The sequence below is a fragment of the Moschus berezovskii genome, chromosome 6 (genome assembly GCF_049115385.1).
Source record: "Moschus berezovskii isolate FMDL1 chromosome 6, NW_MosBer_1.0, whole genome shotgun sequence".
Lineage (NCBI taxonomy): Eukaryota > Metazoa > Chordata > Mammalia > Artiodactyla > Moschidae > Moschus > Moschus berezovskii.
In genome coordinates, this window is record NC_142465.1 from 78,883,756 (window position 1) to 78,902,457 (window position 18,702).

Sequence of the window (18,702 nt, forward strand, 5' to 3'; positions counted from 1 at the left end):
GGGTCATTAATTAAATAAATGTTATTCTAATATTCCGAAACTGATAGATAGCCTTTGAAAAAATTCAAGAGGAATGATGGAAAAAATAATATATCAAAATATGATAATCTAAGATTATTTCTAAAGCATTTGATTTACAATAAGTGTTATTAAATAAAAATAATTTCCCAGGATTTCTTTTTTTGGTTGTGTTATGCTTCTATTCTCAATAGAAATAGAACATTATGATTTACTGTTACTATCGATTTAAAAGACTCTATAATTCCTAATTTTGGCTCTTCAACACTTTTTTGATACAATTTCAACATCTCAAGGAAGGTGATCAAATTTATTTTTGCTGATTTTTAATATGTCATTTGTTGGTCCAATTGGCATCTTCGAAACAGAATTTATAAAACACCAAGTTTAAAAAGTGAAAATTTCAGTGTTAGTAACCTTTGAGGGATCTGGGCAAGACCTAGAAGTTAGAAGGCAGGTAGATTCTCACCAATCAGCTGACAATGTGCATTAAAATGGAGAAGAAAACAAATATTCTACTTTGAGGTGAGGGGAATAAGTCCTTATTTTTGAAGTTATGAATTGCTGACATTATTACAAGGTCAATAGGTTTTGAAAACTGAGTAAACTCAACATGCTGTCAAAAAATAAAACCTATAACAACGATACGCTACTTAATAATACTCACAACCACTTAGTAGTTAGATATAAATGATAAACCATTCATATAAATTGTCATAATTAGACTGGAACAATAAAGACTCTAGAAACCATATGGTTTCATATCTATGAGGAGTAATTCAAGGAGGCAGGTAAGATGAGCACAGAAAACAGAAGACTGAAGGGAACATGTTAGCAGTTATTTTCTTTTTTTTCCCCAGAATTTTTTATTAGAAAACTGAAATTTACAATGTGTTTATATCACTCACTCACTGAGTACATGGCATTTAAAAACAACATCATTACAGAAAGATAACAAAAATACAAAGTCTTAAAACCTACGGGATATGGAAAACATTATCCACTGAGGCCTTAAATGTAGTAGACTTTATATAAAAAGGAAAAGCAATGAGTATACAAGTATACAGCCAGTTTAAGAAATTAGCAAAATAAACAGAATAATCATAAAGAAAAGAACACAACTAATACATACCAGGTATTAATGCAATAAAAATAAAGATAAAATTGAGAGGCTCAATAGAGTCAAAGCTGCTTTAAAAAGCTTCTCTAAAAAGGGAAACATCAGGTAACAATAATCAACAAGAAAAATCTTGCAGGTATTTTCAAATACCTGGGTTTTATGAAGAAGAGAGATGAAACCCCTCTATGTGAGTCTGGATGACAGAACAATGAAGAAGGAGAAGACAAGAATGGAGACACACTTGAGCTCACCATGAGGAAATGAGAAGACAAGAATGGAAACAGATTTGACCTCACCATGAGGAAAGTATTTCAACTCTGTAATGGCCAACAATGGAGCGATTTATCTATGAGGTTTGTGATATAATGGAAGAATACGCAAATCTGGAATTAAAGGCATCTCAAATCTGAAGACTATTCCTATCCGTTCCCAGAACTACCAAGTTGCTTGACCTCTTGAATCTCAGTTTAATGCACAGGAAAAAAATGGGAAAAACACCACCTACCTCAAAAAGAGATTGGCAAGTGATATATGATATCAGTAAAACAATTTTATATATGTAAATGTGCACACGTGCAGGTATGCTAAATCTCTTCGGTTATGTCCAACTCTTTGTGACCCTATGGGCCATAGCCCACCAGGCTCCTCTGTCCATGGGATTTGTATATAAAACTGGTACAAAGTAGGTATGCAAAAACAAAAGGTTATTTCAATAACAGTAATTATTAGTGGTGGTCAAGAACAGGGAAGCTGAAGCCAAACTCTGGTTTAAATCCTAGAGCTGCCAACTTAACTTCTCTGTATTCCTGTTTCCTGATTTCTACAACATGGACATAACAGTAGTTATAAGGCTGCTGAAAGGAATTACATAAGGCACTGATGATAGTGCCTAATGCATAATATATACATGCTATAATGTTATTGCGTGTGTGCTCAGTCACTTCAGTTGTGGCCAACTCTTTGTGATCCTATGGACTATAGCCCGCCAGACTCCTTTGTCCATGGGACTTTTTCAGGCAAGAATACTGGAGTGGGTTCAGCCATACCCTCTTCCAGGGGATCTTCCCGACCCACGGATCGAACCTGCATCTCCTGCCTTGCAGGTGGATTCTTTACCAATGAGCCACTGGGGAAGCTCAACCTATTATTATGTAATATCAGAAAAATAAATTCATTTAGTGAATTCGTTGTTATTGCAAGTATTCTTTCAAAGCCTTGAACATGTAAGAGATGGAAATTTCAGAAGTAAATGTAAGAGATGGAAATTTCAGAAGTAAATAAGAGAGTTTCACCTAAATTCATTCATTTACAGTCAACAAGTATTATATGAATATGTAATACTTACAAGGGGCATTAGAGCACAATGGTTAAGAGTACAGATTCCTAAGCCAGTCTGTGGATATGAATCCCCACAGTATCTCTTGCTGTTGCTGCTGCTAAGTCACTTCAGTCGTGTCCGACTCTGTGCGACCCCATAGACGGCAGCCTACCAGGCTCCCCTGCCCCTGGGATTCTCCAGGCAAGAACACTGGAGCGGGTTGCCATTTCCTTCTCCAATGTGCAGTATCTCTTAGTAGCTTATGCTGCTGCTGCTAAATCACTTCAGTCGTGTCTGACTCTGTGACCCCATAGACGGCAGCCCATCAGGCTCCCCCGTCCTGGGATTCTCCAGGCAAGAACACTGGAGTGGGCTGCCATTTCCTTCTCCAATGTGTGAAAGTGAAAAGGGAAAGTGAAGTCGCTCAGTCATGTCTGACTCATAGTGACCCCAGTGACTGCAGCCTACCAGGCTCCTCCGTCCATGGGATTTTCTAGGCAAGAGTACTGGAGTGGCTTGCCATTGCCTTCTCCGCTTAGTAGCTTATAAATTGGGGCAAATTACCTAATCATGGTATTTCTCAGTTTCTTCTTTTGTCCTATGAGGGATAATTACAGGGCTGATGAGAGGATTCAATGATCTCATGTAGGGACTTCCCTGGTGGTCTAGTGGCTAAAACTCCACACTCCCAAAGCAGGTGGCCTGGGTTCAATCCCTGCACAGGGAACTAGATCCCACCCATATGCCTCAACTGAGTTCCCAGGCCACAACTAAAGATTCTGCATGCCACGACAACGACCAAAGGTCCTGCATGTTGCAACTAAGACCCAGTGCAGCCAAATAAATAAATATTTTTAAAACATGAATGTAGGTAAAGTACTTAGCACAGTACTTGACAGTAATACATCATATATAAAGATTAGCTGACTATTCTTTTTTTTTACTACATGCCAGGCACAGTTCTAGACACAACAGATTCTGACAGGGTCCCTGCTTCAAAGACTTTACATTCTTTGGAGGGGTGGGGTAGCACTGATGATAAACAAGCAAATAATAAGTAACGACAAAATTATCACAAATAAGAGAAAACAGGTTAAGGGGAATAGGGAGAGATTGGGGAATTTGAGTTTTGAGTTAGGAAAGTTAAAGGAGAGTTCTTGAGAAACCTCGATGATGAGCATTTCTATGACTAAAGAGAAAAACAGAAGGAAAAGTTCTGAGCAGAAGGATGTTAAAGGCATGTTAAAAGGAATAGTAAAGATGTCAGTGTCAAAGGGCAGCAGGAGATAAGGCTGTAGAGAGACAGCCAGGTTTCCAATCACTCAAGGGCCTTAAGAGATCAGAGTGAGGACACTGGATTTTATTCAGAGTCTGAAGGGAAACAAGGTTTAAAGCACAGGAGTGACAAAATCCAACGTGCACTTCAAATGACTCACTTTGCCAATGACCTCTGATGAATTATTTGGCTCCAAGGCTTTTTGAATTTAATCATTCTACTGCTAATGGTGGTTTAGTTGCTAAGTCGTTTCCAACTCGTACAATCCCATGGACTGTAGCCTGCCAGGCTCCTCTGTCCATGAGATTCTCCAGGCAAGAATACTGGAGTGTGTTGCCATTTCCTTCTCCAGGGGATCTTTCTGACCCAGGAATCAAACCCGGGGTTCCTGCATTGCAGGCAGATTCTTTACCAACTGAGCTAGGAGGGACATTTTGCGTATTTGGGAAATGGAAAATATACGTCATGACAGCAGACTGAAGCATTTCTGACTGCTTGGAAGTCAAGCATCCAAATCCAATAATGAAATTGCTACATTTAAAATGACAAAGCATTTACTGCAGGAGAGCATTCCATTTGTGTTTGTTAGATTTCACATATGAAGTACTGTTTAGAAATGTTTGAGAAAGATTTGATAGTGGTTTTGGAATGTTGGGGAAAAAGAAAAAGATTGAGAAGTTATGATTCCAGAAGGGAATGCTTGCGATATCAACAACATAAGATTCCAGGGAGGAACTATACACCAGAAGGAGGGCCAAGGGGGCTGTATCATCACCATGACAACACAGAGATGACCAAGAAACAAACCAAGGTAAGAGTGACATGAAGAGAAATTAAAATGTGAGCACTCCGTGAACCAAAAGTCTGAAGACAAATGAGACTGTTTCCATATGGCACGCAACCTTTTAGAAGTGAGTCTGAAGATTTTCAGGGAGAGATCAGAACAATGGAGGAACAAAACCAGGACTCTGAGCTGAGCCACTGACCAGGATGAGGAGTGGCATCTCCTTTTCAATAGGTAGGTGTCCTCCACAGCAAGACAAACTTGAACAGCAGACTGTGAAACACTAAGCTTTCCTAGTCTCAGCTGCAAAACTAAGTAGAAGGATAAAGGGAAAAAATTTAGAGAAAGGGTCAAAAAAAAGGTGTGTATTTTGGGGTATGGGAGGTGACCGAGAAGAAAAACCATTCGTTAAGTCAAAATTGCTCAGATTTATGGGATTCTGGGTATCTTTTCAGGGGAGCTGACTAATTTTTAGAATAGCAGTGTTTTTCAAGAGCCAGCCTTGGCTATGGCAAGGAAATGGTTATAAGTGAAGATATGTAGCAACGGAGAAGAATTCTGAAAGAAACCAAAGCTCTGGAAAAAGTGAGGCTTTTTTTGGGTTCATTGTAAAGGAACATAAATTAGTCTCAAACCCGCAACCTCCGCCTACCCCCCAACTTCCCAGAGTCCTATGCAGCCCACAGCAAGTGGAAGTGTGCCAAGACCAACAGTGTGGACTGAAGCTCTGTGGATGAAGGGTGTGATGGGCTCCGGTGGACCTGGCGGGCAACCCAGTGGGAATCGCTGAAAAGCGGTGCCACAAAATGGAGACTAAATAATCACTGAGGACAGTCAAAACGCAAGAAAACAGGACACGCTTAGCAAAATCAGAGGACAGATTCCCTACTCCAACTCATTAAAAAAAAAAAAAATCCAGATAAGATAGGAGAAAATGAAACAAAGCAAAATATACCTGCCCCCTTACCTGCCTTTAACACCCTCCTCCCTCTTCTCTCCTCCCAGTCACCCTGGAACAGAATAGGGAACTAGCCACAGCTCAGGTGAAGACTTAGGCCATCTAGCTACACAGAGGGGAGATGGCAGACAATGGAAGTGGTGATTCATTACAAAAGAATACACTCCTAGCGGCCTGCTGCCTCGTGGGCTCACTGCACTATTTAAAGGAACAGCAACCCCCTTTCCAACCTCCCTTATTCTTAACACCTTCCCTCCTCTTGGTCCTGATGGAAAACAGATTTTGAAGAAAATGCCAGCAAAGCACTGAGCTGTCCAAGAAAGGGAGGGCTTTGTGTTCCACAGACACTGGCAGTCTCACTCTAGAGAAGAGGACAAAAATGTTCTTTCATGTCCACACTGTGAACATCTTCCTCTCTGTCTAGTATACTTTCCCTTTCGATAGCAAATAGTATAACCTTTTCTTATTAATTGGAGTTGAGGTCATTTACAACTTTGCCTGATATGACACACATTACAAGGATGATTTCTCTTCTCCTTCCTTTTATTCCACACTGTTATTTTCACAGACGAGAGGAGATGCAATATTTTGGTTCCTAGGCTCTGAAAGAAGAGAGCATCTCAGTGAAATACTCCTATAACATATACAAGAATGACAAGGAAACCTAAAGTTATTTTTTTTTAAATCACATGAGCATGTGTGTCTACTATACTAGACTTCTATAATTAAATGGCCATCTGCTTTTTTCTTTTTAAAGCAAAACTTCGGTAACTTATTGCAAATAAATGAGCATTATAAACCAAAAACAGGCCTTATAAAACCAGAGCATATATAATAACAATGAGTGCACACCATGCAGCCACTGATGCAGATCTAAATATGTGATGAAAATTTCATCCACTGAAGGCCCTTTACCTTCTCCCACCAAGCGAGGGGTGGAAATGGGATACAGATCAAAGATGCAAAGAACCTAGGTGACAAAATAGTGAAAACATACCTAAATGCCTTTCCTAATATACTTACTGAGATATTAAACACCACAATGAACTGTTTGGTAACTTGAACCGTAAACAATGCAGACATTTTCTACTCAGAAAGCTTTACGTGACAGATCATTATCAAATACTGGGATCCTATGTCTGGCTCGAAAAACCAAAAACTAGCCCTTCACCCTCCCCCCAAAACTCCCATAGAACAAATAAAGATTTGGCCTGTTTGGCTACTTGCTTCATTTTTTTCTTAGACTATTAACAACTATGTATGTTACATTACATAGAAAGTGTATACAAAAAACAAACACATTGGAATATCAAAACTTCCTAAGTGTGACATTCTGTATTTTCCATTTGTATACATTCAGAACGGGAAAAACTGAGCTCCTGCTTTCCCTTCAGCATTCACACACACTGAGAAAATCATTAATGAGTTTCCCTCATCTATTAGAATTCTTAACTACCCCCAAACTCCTTCTTTCCAGTTTCTACTTATCTCTTCTGCTTCATTCCTAAAATTATAGTTTCCCTAAATACTGATTATTAAGACCAAGTTATTAAGTGTGCAAACGCTTGTGCATTCTAACTTGGGCTTGCACATTCTAACTTGGGCTTGCACATGCTTACTCAGCTCCTCTAGAAACTAAGGGGACAGGCTCCAAGAGGTCACGGAAAACCTCTGATTATAACTAGTCCTAGTTTAGGTAACTCTTCCACTGACTTAAAAATATATATAACAAAAGTCATATTTACATAAAAAGTATATATATAATGAAAAGTCAAGTAGTTGAAAAGGTTCCAGTAATAGCTGAAAAAGAAGAGAGCTGGTACCGTCTAATATGGTCAGTTAATGAAAATTCAGTGAGGGCTCCAAGGTTAAGAAGTATCATCTACCAAGCAACAAAGAGAAACCAAAAACAGGTTCTCTCTCTCTCTCTTTTTTATTATTTAAGCATAGCATATTTCAAAAGAGTTAATCAGGCTCATGATGAAGGGATAAGAAGTGCAACAGAAAATATTTCAAGGGTTTCTCCCCTTTCCAGAAGAGGGAGGGGTCTCTTAATAATCTCCAAACTTAAATCTGTTGAAAAATTATTTTGCAGAGACATATTCTTTGAAACTTCCCTTTCATCCAGGTCATGTTGGGAAAACCTCCCTAAAGCTTTACCTCCTTCCAAACAGCACTGCGGGGCATTATATAACATTTAACGGAACAGGGCTCCAGCTCCTAAAATCATGCCTCTATACAGATAGCCAGCTGACTCTCTCGCCCTCCGGTGGTGACTTAGAGAGGAAAAGAGACAGGAGAATACAAAAAAGGGGGGCAACCTCCTTAAAAGGAAAGCACTGTCCAGTGATGAAATTTCCCTACAGAGCATAAAACCTGGAGTGAAACGCATCCTAAGTCTGAGACCAAAGGATATGAAGTTCTACAATGCAAATGATTGTAATTGATAAATCACAGCCTCATCATTTTCTCTCAACCTATATATAAAGAAAAACGGGTAAAAGGATTATACGGAAGGATGCCAAAAGGAAAAACAGCACCGCCAGGGAAAATCAGGGAAGAGTATTCACCTTTCTGTTTGTCAGGAATGACTTGCTAAAATGCAGGCATTGCTTGGCACAAGTAAAGACAGGCAAAGAGAGGGAGGGAGGGAGGGAGGGAGGGAGGTCTTCCATTTCCAACTCCCTCTCCTTCAGATGTCTTTTAATGCCCCCGTGACTGTCACTTATACATTCAGACCTGCTCTTCTGCCAGGGAGGGCTCTAACCTGCCTGTGCTGCACCTGGATGCTTCTACAGTTCTCATGGAAAACAAACCATGCAGTAACAAAGACATGAAAATCACACCTATTTTTTCAAGCCTTCATTTTTAATAAGCCCTTTAGAGCAAAGGCAGCAAAACTGCAATTCCATCGCCTGTTTGTAGACACTGAAGCGAACCTGAAATCGGATTTCCCTACAACACAGATTCTTCTGCTATTCTTAAAAGGAAGTCAGTCCCGCTCCCCTCTTTTTGGCCGTCTACAAGACTCTCTTCCTACCTCTGCAGTCTCTCTCTCCCTCCCTCTTCTCAGAACCAAGACAAAGAGGTAGACAAATCCCCACAGGGTCTTTCCTGAGCCACAGCTGCACAGTACAGGAAACAGGAATCTGCTATGGAGCCAAGGGAGGGGGAGAATAAAGGATACGCATACAACACACACACACACACTCTCTCTCTCTCTCTCTCATGGACCCACAACAGGCACAGACTAGCTTTCCAGTTGATAACAATAATTTTGACCCTTTCTAAAAAGACAATAATAATTAAAACTCTGGTGACTCTGCCCCACCCTCACAGCTCTTTTTAGATCTCGGAAACGAGAAAAGAAACGAACGGAGCAAACACAGATCTTACCTGAGTTACCATTTTCTTTTTCTCCATAAACCAAAGGGAATAGATGATGAACACTCAGAGCAGTTGCGCTGGGGGGACAGCTTTCACGGCTTTCTTTCCACCCCCCTCCCCCCCCAGTCTAGCTTGTTAAGGGCGGGTGATTGTTCTCCCTTTATCTCGTTTTCCTTCCTTTTTCTTTCTAGTGTTTCTTCCTTTCTTTTCTCTTCCTCTCTGGCTGTCTCTCCCCCTCCTTTCTCCAGCTCCCTCCCATATCTCAGGCAGATGGCTGAAGGAAGCCCCACCCCTGAATGCCTAAGGTAATTAATCAGAGTAGAGCCCCACCTCTTCCTCCTCCCCCCACCCCCTTCTGGCTGGCTGACATCTCCCAACTCCAGAAACAGGCCTGCTAGAGAATGGCAGTTTGGTGTGTGCTTTGCGCACGCGTGTGTGTGTGTGTCTGTGTGTGTCTGTGTGTGTGTGTGTGTGCGCGCGCGCGCGTGAGGAGAGGAGGGAAGGAGGGGGAGAGAGGCAAGGGCAGGCGCCATGTGCAGGCATATTTTAAGGAGTGAGATTCTGCGATGGTGGCATTAATTATATAGCACAGGAAGTATTCAGGGCAGCTTACCATAGTTAGTATATATTTAAAATGTTCCATCTAAGAATACCTGATAATATGAAATAAGACAGAAATTGTTTTTTAAAAAAACATTTCCACGGATGTATAGTTTATAGATGCAGTGGATTTAATAAAAGATGAGAAAAACTGCTCAGTGACAGTTGACTGGAAGGTTTTCAAGGAATGGAAATATGCAAGAACCTGCTTGTCCTAAATCAGCCTAAAGACTTCAAAGGACCAAAAGAGAGAAGGGAGGTAATTTAAGTGCATATTTTTTCCACTGTAAAACACCTGGGGATTCTGAAAAAGGTGTCTACAAACACGATGGCTTATGAAACGTAGGGTGGATACTAATTTGACTGTTCAAGGCCTCCAGCTTCATTACAAATTCTGGTTAACTGAGACTTCACCTTTTGTGTTCCTCAGTCTTCTGCAACTCAGCCTCTAGTGAAAAACGTAAACCTTTCTTATACACACATTGGACAACTGTGTCATTGCTATTACTAGTTATTGTTACTATACAGTCCTAGAGATACAGGAGATGTGGGAGAATGTTTATTAAATATAAGAGTTTCTTTTCAATTCTCTTAGTAGAAAATCAGGTTTTATTAAAGGGCTTCCAAGGTGGCTCAGTATTAAAGAATCTTCCTGCCAACACAGGAGATGCTGGAGATGCCAGTTCCATCCCTGAGTTGGGGAAGATCGCCTGGAGGAGGAAATGGCAACCCATTTCAGTACTCTTGCCAGGAAAATTCCATGGGCAGAGGACCCTGGAGGGCTCTAGTCTGTGGGGGTCACACAACTGAGAGACTGAACACACACACACAGTAAAAAGCCATAATGAAAAAAAGCATCAGAGGGGTGATTCAGTTCAGAAGCCCTGGTCAGAGTCCTAATTCTGCCTTTTATAAGTGATCTTGGAAAAGTCTTTGACCTCTGAACATAAATGTCATAATCTTCCTACTTCCCTACTTTCTATTATTAAATATTCAAATAATCTATGTGAATGTTTGATGAGTTCATGATATTTGTCTCATAACAGTAACAATTTTCTATTTTTTAGTATTCTAATAAATAAGATCCTATATTAAGTTTTTTATTATATATTTTAAGTTATGCTATATTTATGTTATAATCTCTAATAGATGACCTGAAGGGCAAACAGATTAATTCCAAAGTTAAGCTTCCTATTTTTAAAATAAATGCATAAAAAAATCAAAATTAAAAGTCACAAATCACACTGAGAATATATTAAGTTTTTTCTGTCTCAATGAGGATTATTTGGCAAAATATATAACCAGGCTTTAAAAACAATGTACATATAACAATGTCAGTTGGCACACTGCCAATATAACATCATCATAAAATTTTAGTCACTCAGACGTGTGCAACTCTTTGCAACCCTATGCTCCCATCCAAATTAGTAACCACTTTAACAATTCGGAAAACAGAAACTATCAAACAACCTGAAGAACCTGGCACAGTCATAGCTATTTACTGAGTACCTACAATACACCAGGCACTATTCTGGGCATGTTACAGATACTTGAATACTTTTAGTATATATGTAAAGAAATACATACAAAAGAATGGGATCTTTTAACATTAGGAAAAACAACATTAAGAGAAAAGTGATGAATCAGTTCTGGACTTGTTCTTATTTAACATTTTTAGAAATGATCTAGAAGATAGTACATATTACATTCTCTGAATCTGTGAATGAAAAGCCAATCGAGATAAAATGCAGACAAAAAAATTTAAAAGACAACATGAAAGTGAAAGCCGCTCAGTCGTGTCTGACTCCTTGTGAGCCCGTGGACTTTACAGACCATGGAGTTCTCCAGGCCAGAATACTGGAGTGGGTAGCCTATCCCTTCTTTAGTGGATCTTCCGGACCCAGGAATCAAACCAGGGTCTCCTGCATTGCAGGCGGATTCTTTACCAACTGAGCTATTAGGGAAAGACAAAGTAAGGGAAGCAGAAAAAGAGTTCACTGGAAGCAAGGGCAATGCAGTGTGCTTTGAGGAAAATCTAAATCATATTCATGAGATAATTATTTATGCTTTCAGTTCTAATATAAGAAATAAACTGAGAATCATTGTATACCATTCTCTGAATCTGCTGGCCCAAGACAGTCTTAGGGGCCAAAAACCCGGAGCACTAAGAAGACAGAGTCCCCCATTCTGCACCACACAGACACACAGAAACAGACAGACAGACAGACACACACACACTCACACTACTCTTATGAAAACCATAGCTGTCTTAAAGTCTGCGACCTCCATACATACGGAAAGACAACAAGCCCCAAGAGATTTTTTTTTTTTAATAAAAATGAGGGATTCCCACATGCAAAAAGCCTAGGATATAGGTTTCCTTAGGTCTGGTATTCATGCCTCTTTTCCACACTTAGGACCAGTATTTTATGTTGCAGATAATAAACTTGAAAATATTAAAATAATTTTCATAAACTCACTGATTCTAGTGGGCACTGCACAAACTCAAGGTTATTCTGATGCACGTCCCTGACTTTAAAGGCTGTAGTTATAGAGGACAACCTGCTCCCTCGTGCCCAAGAGAGAGAAGAGCAATTGAACAGCCTGGATCTGACCCAGCAAAATGCCTGAAGTTCCCTGGTGGCTGAGTGTGCCCAGTGGTGTACCAAGGAGAAACTCATTTCAGGGCACTTTCTGGGCAGGAGGGAGGGGTTTGGGGAGCGAGGCAGGCAAACAGACAATCAATGTCAGCTAAGGGAGGAGATGATGTCCACCCTCAAGGATCAACCCTCAGCTTCCAGCACAGGGCCTGATATATGGCAAGTACTCAATAAATATCTGGTAAATAAACAAATGAACTTCTCCTAGTAGTCTCAATGTCTTCATTGTTTCCTAGGGGCTTCATGTAATCCCCGGAACTCTAACTTCCTTTCCCCCATAACACTCAGTGGAAATTGATCTTATCAAAGTCACCAAAGAAAGACCTCAGATGGCCAAATTCAGTGGACAGGTTATATCTTCTTTGGAGTCTGGCACTCCCTCCTTTTGGAAACTTTTACTCTCAGCTTCAAATGAGGCCAGTCTTTCCTAATTCTCTTTCCCTGTTCACTCGCTTCCCCATCTTACTCTTCTTCCTCTGCTGTTGTTGGTGTCCAGTCACTAAGTAGTGTCTGACTCTGGGACACGGTGGACTGCAGCCCACCAGGTTTCCCCGTCCTTCACTATCTCCTGGAGTTTGCTCATCATATCATGTCCATTGAATCAGAGATGCCGTCTAACCATCTCATTCTCTGTTGCCCCTTCTCCTCCTGTCCTCAATCTTTCCCAGCATCAGGGGCTTTTCCAATGAGTCAGCTCTTCAAATTAGGTGGCCAAAATATTGGAGCTTCAGCATCAGTCCTTCCAACAAATATTCAGGGTTGATTTATTTTAGGATCGACTGGTTTGATCTCTGTGCTGTCCAAGGGACTCTCAAGAATCTTCTCCAGAATCACAATTTGAAAGCATTAAATCTTTGGTGCTCAGCCTTCTTTATGGTCCAACTCTCATATCTATACATGACTACTAGAAAAACCATAGCTTTAATTGCCAACCTTCAATGTTGGTATTGCTCGACAGGCCATCTTCAGACCTCTTTAACTACATACCACAGGTCCTTAACCAAGGTACTGAGTATATAGTTCCTCACACAGGTAGCCCAGTGGAAATTTGTTTTCTTATGTGCAATTCTGTGCAGAGAGGATTTACGGTATTCATCAGATTTTCAAAAAGGTACACAACTCAAAAAAGTTAGGCAATGGCCCTTAATTCCCAAGGCCTCCTGTTGACCAACACGCTTGCTCTGGGTGGCGTAACCACTCCACCGCTTCAACTACTACCCATTGACCTTGGTGACCCCTACATTGCTGCGTTCATTCCAGACATCTCTCCTGAACTCCAGACCAAATTATTCAAATGCTGAACAATGGTTACTACAATTTAGATATCCAACAAATTTCTCTATTTTAAAAGTCCAAATTAAATTCTCAAAATGGAATCAATAATTCATTTAGCAAACATCTGAGTGTCTATCATGTGCCAGGCACTGGGGGGCGTACAGTAATCGACAAAGGAGATAAACGTCCCTGTGTGTGTGAAGCCTGGATTCTAGGACTCACTCTGCCACATCGTACTTGGTGAAATGTGGTTAAACTTCCTAACTGGTAAGAGGTATCATTTCTTGAAAACTTACTCTGTGGTGGCTTCTTATCAGGCCACTACATATATTCTTAGCTCACTTCATCCTCAGGACAAGATGTTTTAATCTCCTTTGCAGAGAGGAGGGAACTAAGACAAGGTGAGGCTAAGTATCTCGCCCAAAGTCACACGAGCTGGCAAGCTGAAGTGCCCAGATTTAAACCCAAATCTGATGGAAAGTCTGGAAACCTTTCAGGACTCCTCCTTCTCACCTGACACCACACCAAACCAAATTCAAGTCCTTTTGATTTCTCTGAAATCCGCCCTTTCTTTTCACCCTGGCACTACAAATTTGGCTCTGACCTTATTATTTTGCATTTAGCCTCCTACTAGGTCTCTGCCTTTGGTCTATCCCTCTTCCTGTGCAGGCCTCTCACCACTGCCCGAGCTTGATCTTTTAAACACAAATCTCATCATGCCACTTCCCTGGTTAAAATCCTCAACTACTGCCCACAGCCTAACAAGCAGGAGAATCCTAACAGTTTAGGAGGCACCCAACACATACAACGTGGCTTCAGCTCACCTGTCCAGAGCCCCTGCTTTCCCTCTCCTCACCCACCGGCTTTCTCTGCTCCTACCACACTTCACTGTGTGGAGTTAGTTCCTCTACAACTCCTCTGTTCTTTTCTGTTTCTCACTTCAGGCATCCCAAGCTCCAGAAAGCCTTTGCTGCCCTAACCTGCACCCACACGAGGGTTCAGTTCAGTTCAGTTCAGTCGCTCAGTTGTGTCCGACTCTTTGCGACCCCATGAATCACAGCACGCCAGGCCTCCCTGTCCATCACCAACTCCCGAGTTCACTCAAACTCATGTTAAGGACCCCTTATCCCTGTGCCTTGGCACCTGAGCCACAGTTCATATTGTTCCTGTATAACTTTGAACAGACTGTGAGCAATCTGAGGATAGGAACTGTGTTTCACAATCTTAACTCAGTTCCTAACCCAGCACCTAAATATCTAGTAGATGAATGAATGTCTGATGAAATCAAACTGTGTAATGCTTTGATTTCTACTTCTTGCCATTTATATATCCATAGAGGGTACCTAAGAACAAAAAGCATCTCTGAGGTTATCAATATACTATAAAAGCAATCTTTTCTTCCCAAAGAGTACTTGGAAATATCTTTAAATTTATAAATTTACTTTAGTATTTTAGAAGTCTGAAGGGGAAAGGAAGATGTACAAGATGAGAGAATGGGAGAAAGGTCTTATTTTCAACTTTATTAGAATAGGTTCTAGACAAAACAACAATCACTGATTTAAAAAAAACCAAAAAACTCATGACTTCAGGTATCTTGCTCCTCACAATTTTACACAGACAGGATGCAACCTCCCCACCTCCCACCCATATACCAGCAATGCTCTAAAACCAGGCCCGAGAGTCCCTGACCAGAAGGCATACTTTCCCAGGCTGCCGCTAACACCCAGGTGAAAAGCAACATTAAAGGGATGGCATTTCCTGCAACAATAAAAACTTGTTAGTGTAAAAGCTCTTCACTACACAGCCCCCTCACCCATAATCCTAAGTGTAAATAACAATTTACACCTAACAGATATAAATACCTTTGCAGAAGCATCTCTAAGACAATACTACTTTAATATCACTTTCTCCAGCATTCCCTTTAATATAAATGATGTCAAATTACAGATAATTATATTATATCCTAGCTCATTTTCTCTGGCTTAGGCAGTGTTCAGTTATATATAACTCATTCTAGAACAAAAGGTGAGAGCAAAATTTGAAGTCAACCGCTTTAGACCTTAAATGCTTATAAAAACCAAATAATCCTCAATTTATTTCCTGTCTCCCAAAAATCAAACCTTTAGAACAAGATCACAAGTAGTACACACTAAGACATAAGTGAGGCCAGAGAAACTAGAAAACATAACTTCATAAACTATTAACTTAGAGTTGCATAACATATTCTTTAAATCTCTTTAAATTATCCCAAACTCTAGACAACTGAGTCATATATACAATTGAAATTACGTGTACATTCTCTGTATTCTCTGAGATTAAGGAAATGGTTCTTAGACAAATACTAAAAGAGATGGAACATAAACACATTTATTAATAACCAGATTAACAAGAAAATACATTATTAATCTGTGAAAACTGAACTGTACTGTTTTTCCAATAATAAAATATGCCACGTCTCTATTACTAAATTACTGGAGATTCTGCTGGTTTTCTCCACCACTAAATCCTTGTGCCTGGCATAGTATCTGGCACATAGTATATACTCAACTAATTCAGAATGAGAAATTAAAGTGTATGCATATATCCGTCTACATCAAGATCATCTGCCCACAGGGAAGTGGGCAGTCTTTGGTCTAGCTCACTCTACAGCATTCTATACAGTCCCCAGCTTTCTCTAACATTCTCTAATGTATTTATTAAACAGGTCACTTCTGTCTCTCCATCTTCCAGAGGCCTAATATCCTCAAGCTGCACTTTACTCTCCTAAACTCTCAAACCACGATACACAGCTGCAACCCCCAAATGGAAGACTCTGCTTCTTCTCCCTCCAGCTGCCCTGTTCACTTCAAAATGACAATCACTGCCAATATGGGTGATTGGTAGGTTAAGTACAGTGGCCTCAGGAAAAACTGTGATAAAAGATGAACCCCTAACTTGCAACCAGTTATCACATAACATGAATTTACCATCTTAGTCATTTATACGGTTCAGTGGTATTAAATACAGTGGGGCTCTGCAGAACACAAGTTTGAACTATTGTAAATTCACCTACATGGGTTTTTTTTTTTTACTGAACATGTGTACAATCAGTAGTTGGTTGAATCTAAAGAGGCAGAACCACAGATATGGTAATTCTATCTTTAATTTTTTAGGAACCATCAAACAGTTTTCCACAGTAGCTATACATTCTTATAAACAAATGCACAAGGGTTCCAATCTTACCACACCCTTGCCAACACTTGTTATTTTCTGTTTTTCTTCCTTTTTTTTTTTTTTTTAACAGTAGCCATCCTAACAAGTTATATTTTAACCATTCAGTCAGAGGTGGTAAATGTACAATCCAAAAGACTAATTTCAAAAACAGTTTCTCAAATAGATTTCCCTCTGATTTGGCCACGCTGTGAGGCTTGAGGGATCTTAGCTTCTGGATCAGGGATTGAACCCAAACTCTTGGCACTGAAGTATGGAGTCCTAACCACTGGACTGCCAGGCATGCATATGTGGTTCAGTCGTTCAGTCATATCCAACTTTTGGTGACCCTATGGAACTGTTGCCAGCCAGGCTCCTCTGTCCATGGGATTTTCCCAGCAAGAATACTGGAGTTGGTTGCCATTTCCTCCTCCAGGGGATATTCCCAACCCAGGAATTGAACCTGTGCCTACTACACTGTAGGTAGATTCTTTACCACTGAGCCACTGGGGAAGTTCCTGGACCGCCAGGGAATTCCCTCAAATAGATTTTTTATGGGTAAGGAGACTATACTTACTATCCTTGAAATCATGTCTAGCAACCCCCTACCTACTTACTCTGCCTGTATTTTAAACTGATTTGGCCCAGATTTGGTTCTGCAAAAATTATAACTAATAAAATAACTAATTTAAATTGCACACTCTTAAGACAGGCATGATTTTATGAACCATAGGAGCAATAAAAGGTCAAGTACCTAAAATACTTCATTGACCTATGTTGAGAATTCACTTTGTTTCATTATTTTCACATTAGCAAGTCTAGAAATTTAATCTAAAAAGACGTGTGCAAAACTTTTAATTTTTTAAAAATACTGTTCAATCACCTCCTCAATAATGTCCAATTGCATAAAGCACTGGCACAGAACCATAAGCGGCAGGCAACAAAGAGCTTTGATTTAACTAAGTACAAGAATATAACAGAAGCTAAAAAGAAAATTTTATAACTATAGTGGAGATAAGAGTTTGGAGAGTAAACAAACATCATAAATGCACCAATATTTATAAATGTACTGGAAGAACCTGTTACCCTAACAGAATTAAGAAATAAGACTGTAAGACAGTTTGGGATCCTTTAACATAAAGTTCATTTTCAATCACATTAATTTCCCTAATGTGGTGGAGAGTGTACTCTTAAATTTTAGTATCCCATTACCTGCATTTCTAAGCTATCTTAATTTCAGATAGAATGACCTAATAAATGGAGCAAAGTCGGGAAAGTTCAGTTTTAAATCCTGAGTATCACATTTATCAGTACTAAATCTTAATGACTGAAAAGATTTGGGGTGGAAAGTTCATTTTATCATAAATGAATACAATTTTAGCACAAAGACTATCAAATATGTCATAATTTCTAAACAACAACCTTTAATCCACTCTACCATTTTTATTTTTTGGGGGAATGGCCAATTTTCTACATTGAAAAATTTATTTACAAATTACAATTATTTTTCTCATAAATCTTCAACACCTCAATCTTCTTTGGAAACATTTTTGCCTTTTCAGTTTTTTTTTTTTTTTTACATTACTTATAGTTATTACAAGTCCCTTAATTTACTAGCTAGGTCTCAGAAATTTACTGTTCACAGATGTTTGTCTTCAAAAGCACATCAATATTTACTTGTAAGAAGTTTTGCTTTTAATCTAGTCTCACGACGCTTTTTACACTGACCAATCAACTGTGTTATGCCAGAAGAGAAATAGATCACACATAAATGATACATAAATACTTTAAAACCTCATTATGGAAAATACTTGCTCAATCTGAATAACTCAAAATCACAGAAGATTATATAGTTAATACAAAACATATGGTATAGACCAGTGCACTAGAATATAGTTAAAGAAACATAACCATATCCCCTCCCACATGACGTCCATACTGGTAGCTCACAACTTGAACAAGAGCTGTGAGTTTACACTGGAGCACTTATCCAATAGGTCCAATTAAAAATAGCTTGTTTTAGCCTTTAGGCCCAACCTATCTAATAAGATAAACTGGGGTTTTTCACTTCCTTTAACCCTAAGCATTTCTGTTGAAACCACAACTTAGGAGCTAAT

General features: G+C 39.6%; 1 protein-coding gene across 25 annotated transcripts in view; it reads right to left on the bottom strand.

The window, feature by feature from the left end:
* Positions 1-18,702, bottom strand: part of RBFOX2 (RNA binding fox-1 homolog 2) — a 299,196-nt gene that overhangs the window by 98,775 nt on the left and 181,719 nt on the right. Inside the window, exon 1 of one of the 25 annotated variants that reach the window (XM_055396672.2) lies at positions 8,871-14,941. The exons of the other annotated variants lie outside the window; for them this stretch is intronic. Within the exon in view, the coding sequence (XP_055252647.1) occupies positions 8,871-8,897 (27 nt within the window). The 5' untranslated portion in view covers positions 8,898-14,941. Of the gene's footprint in view, positions 1-8,870; positions 14,942-18,702 lie in introns of those variants that run through there. 25 annotated transcript variants of the gene reach the window in all.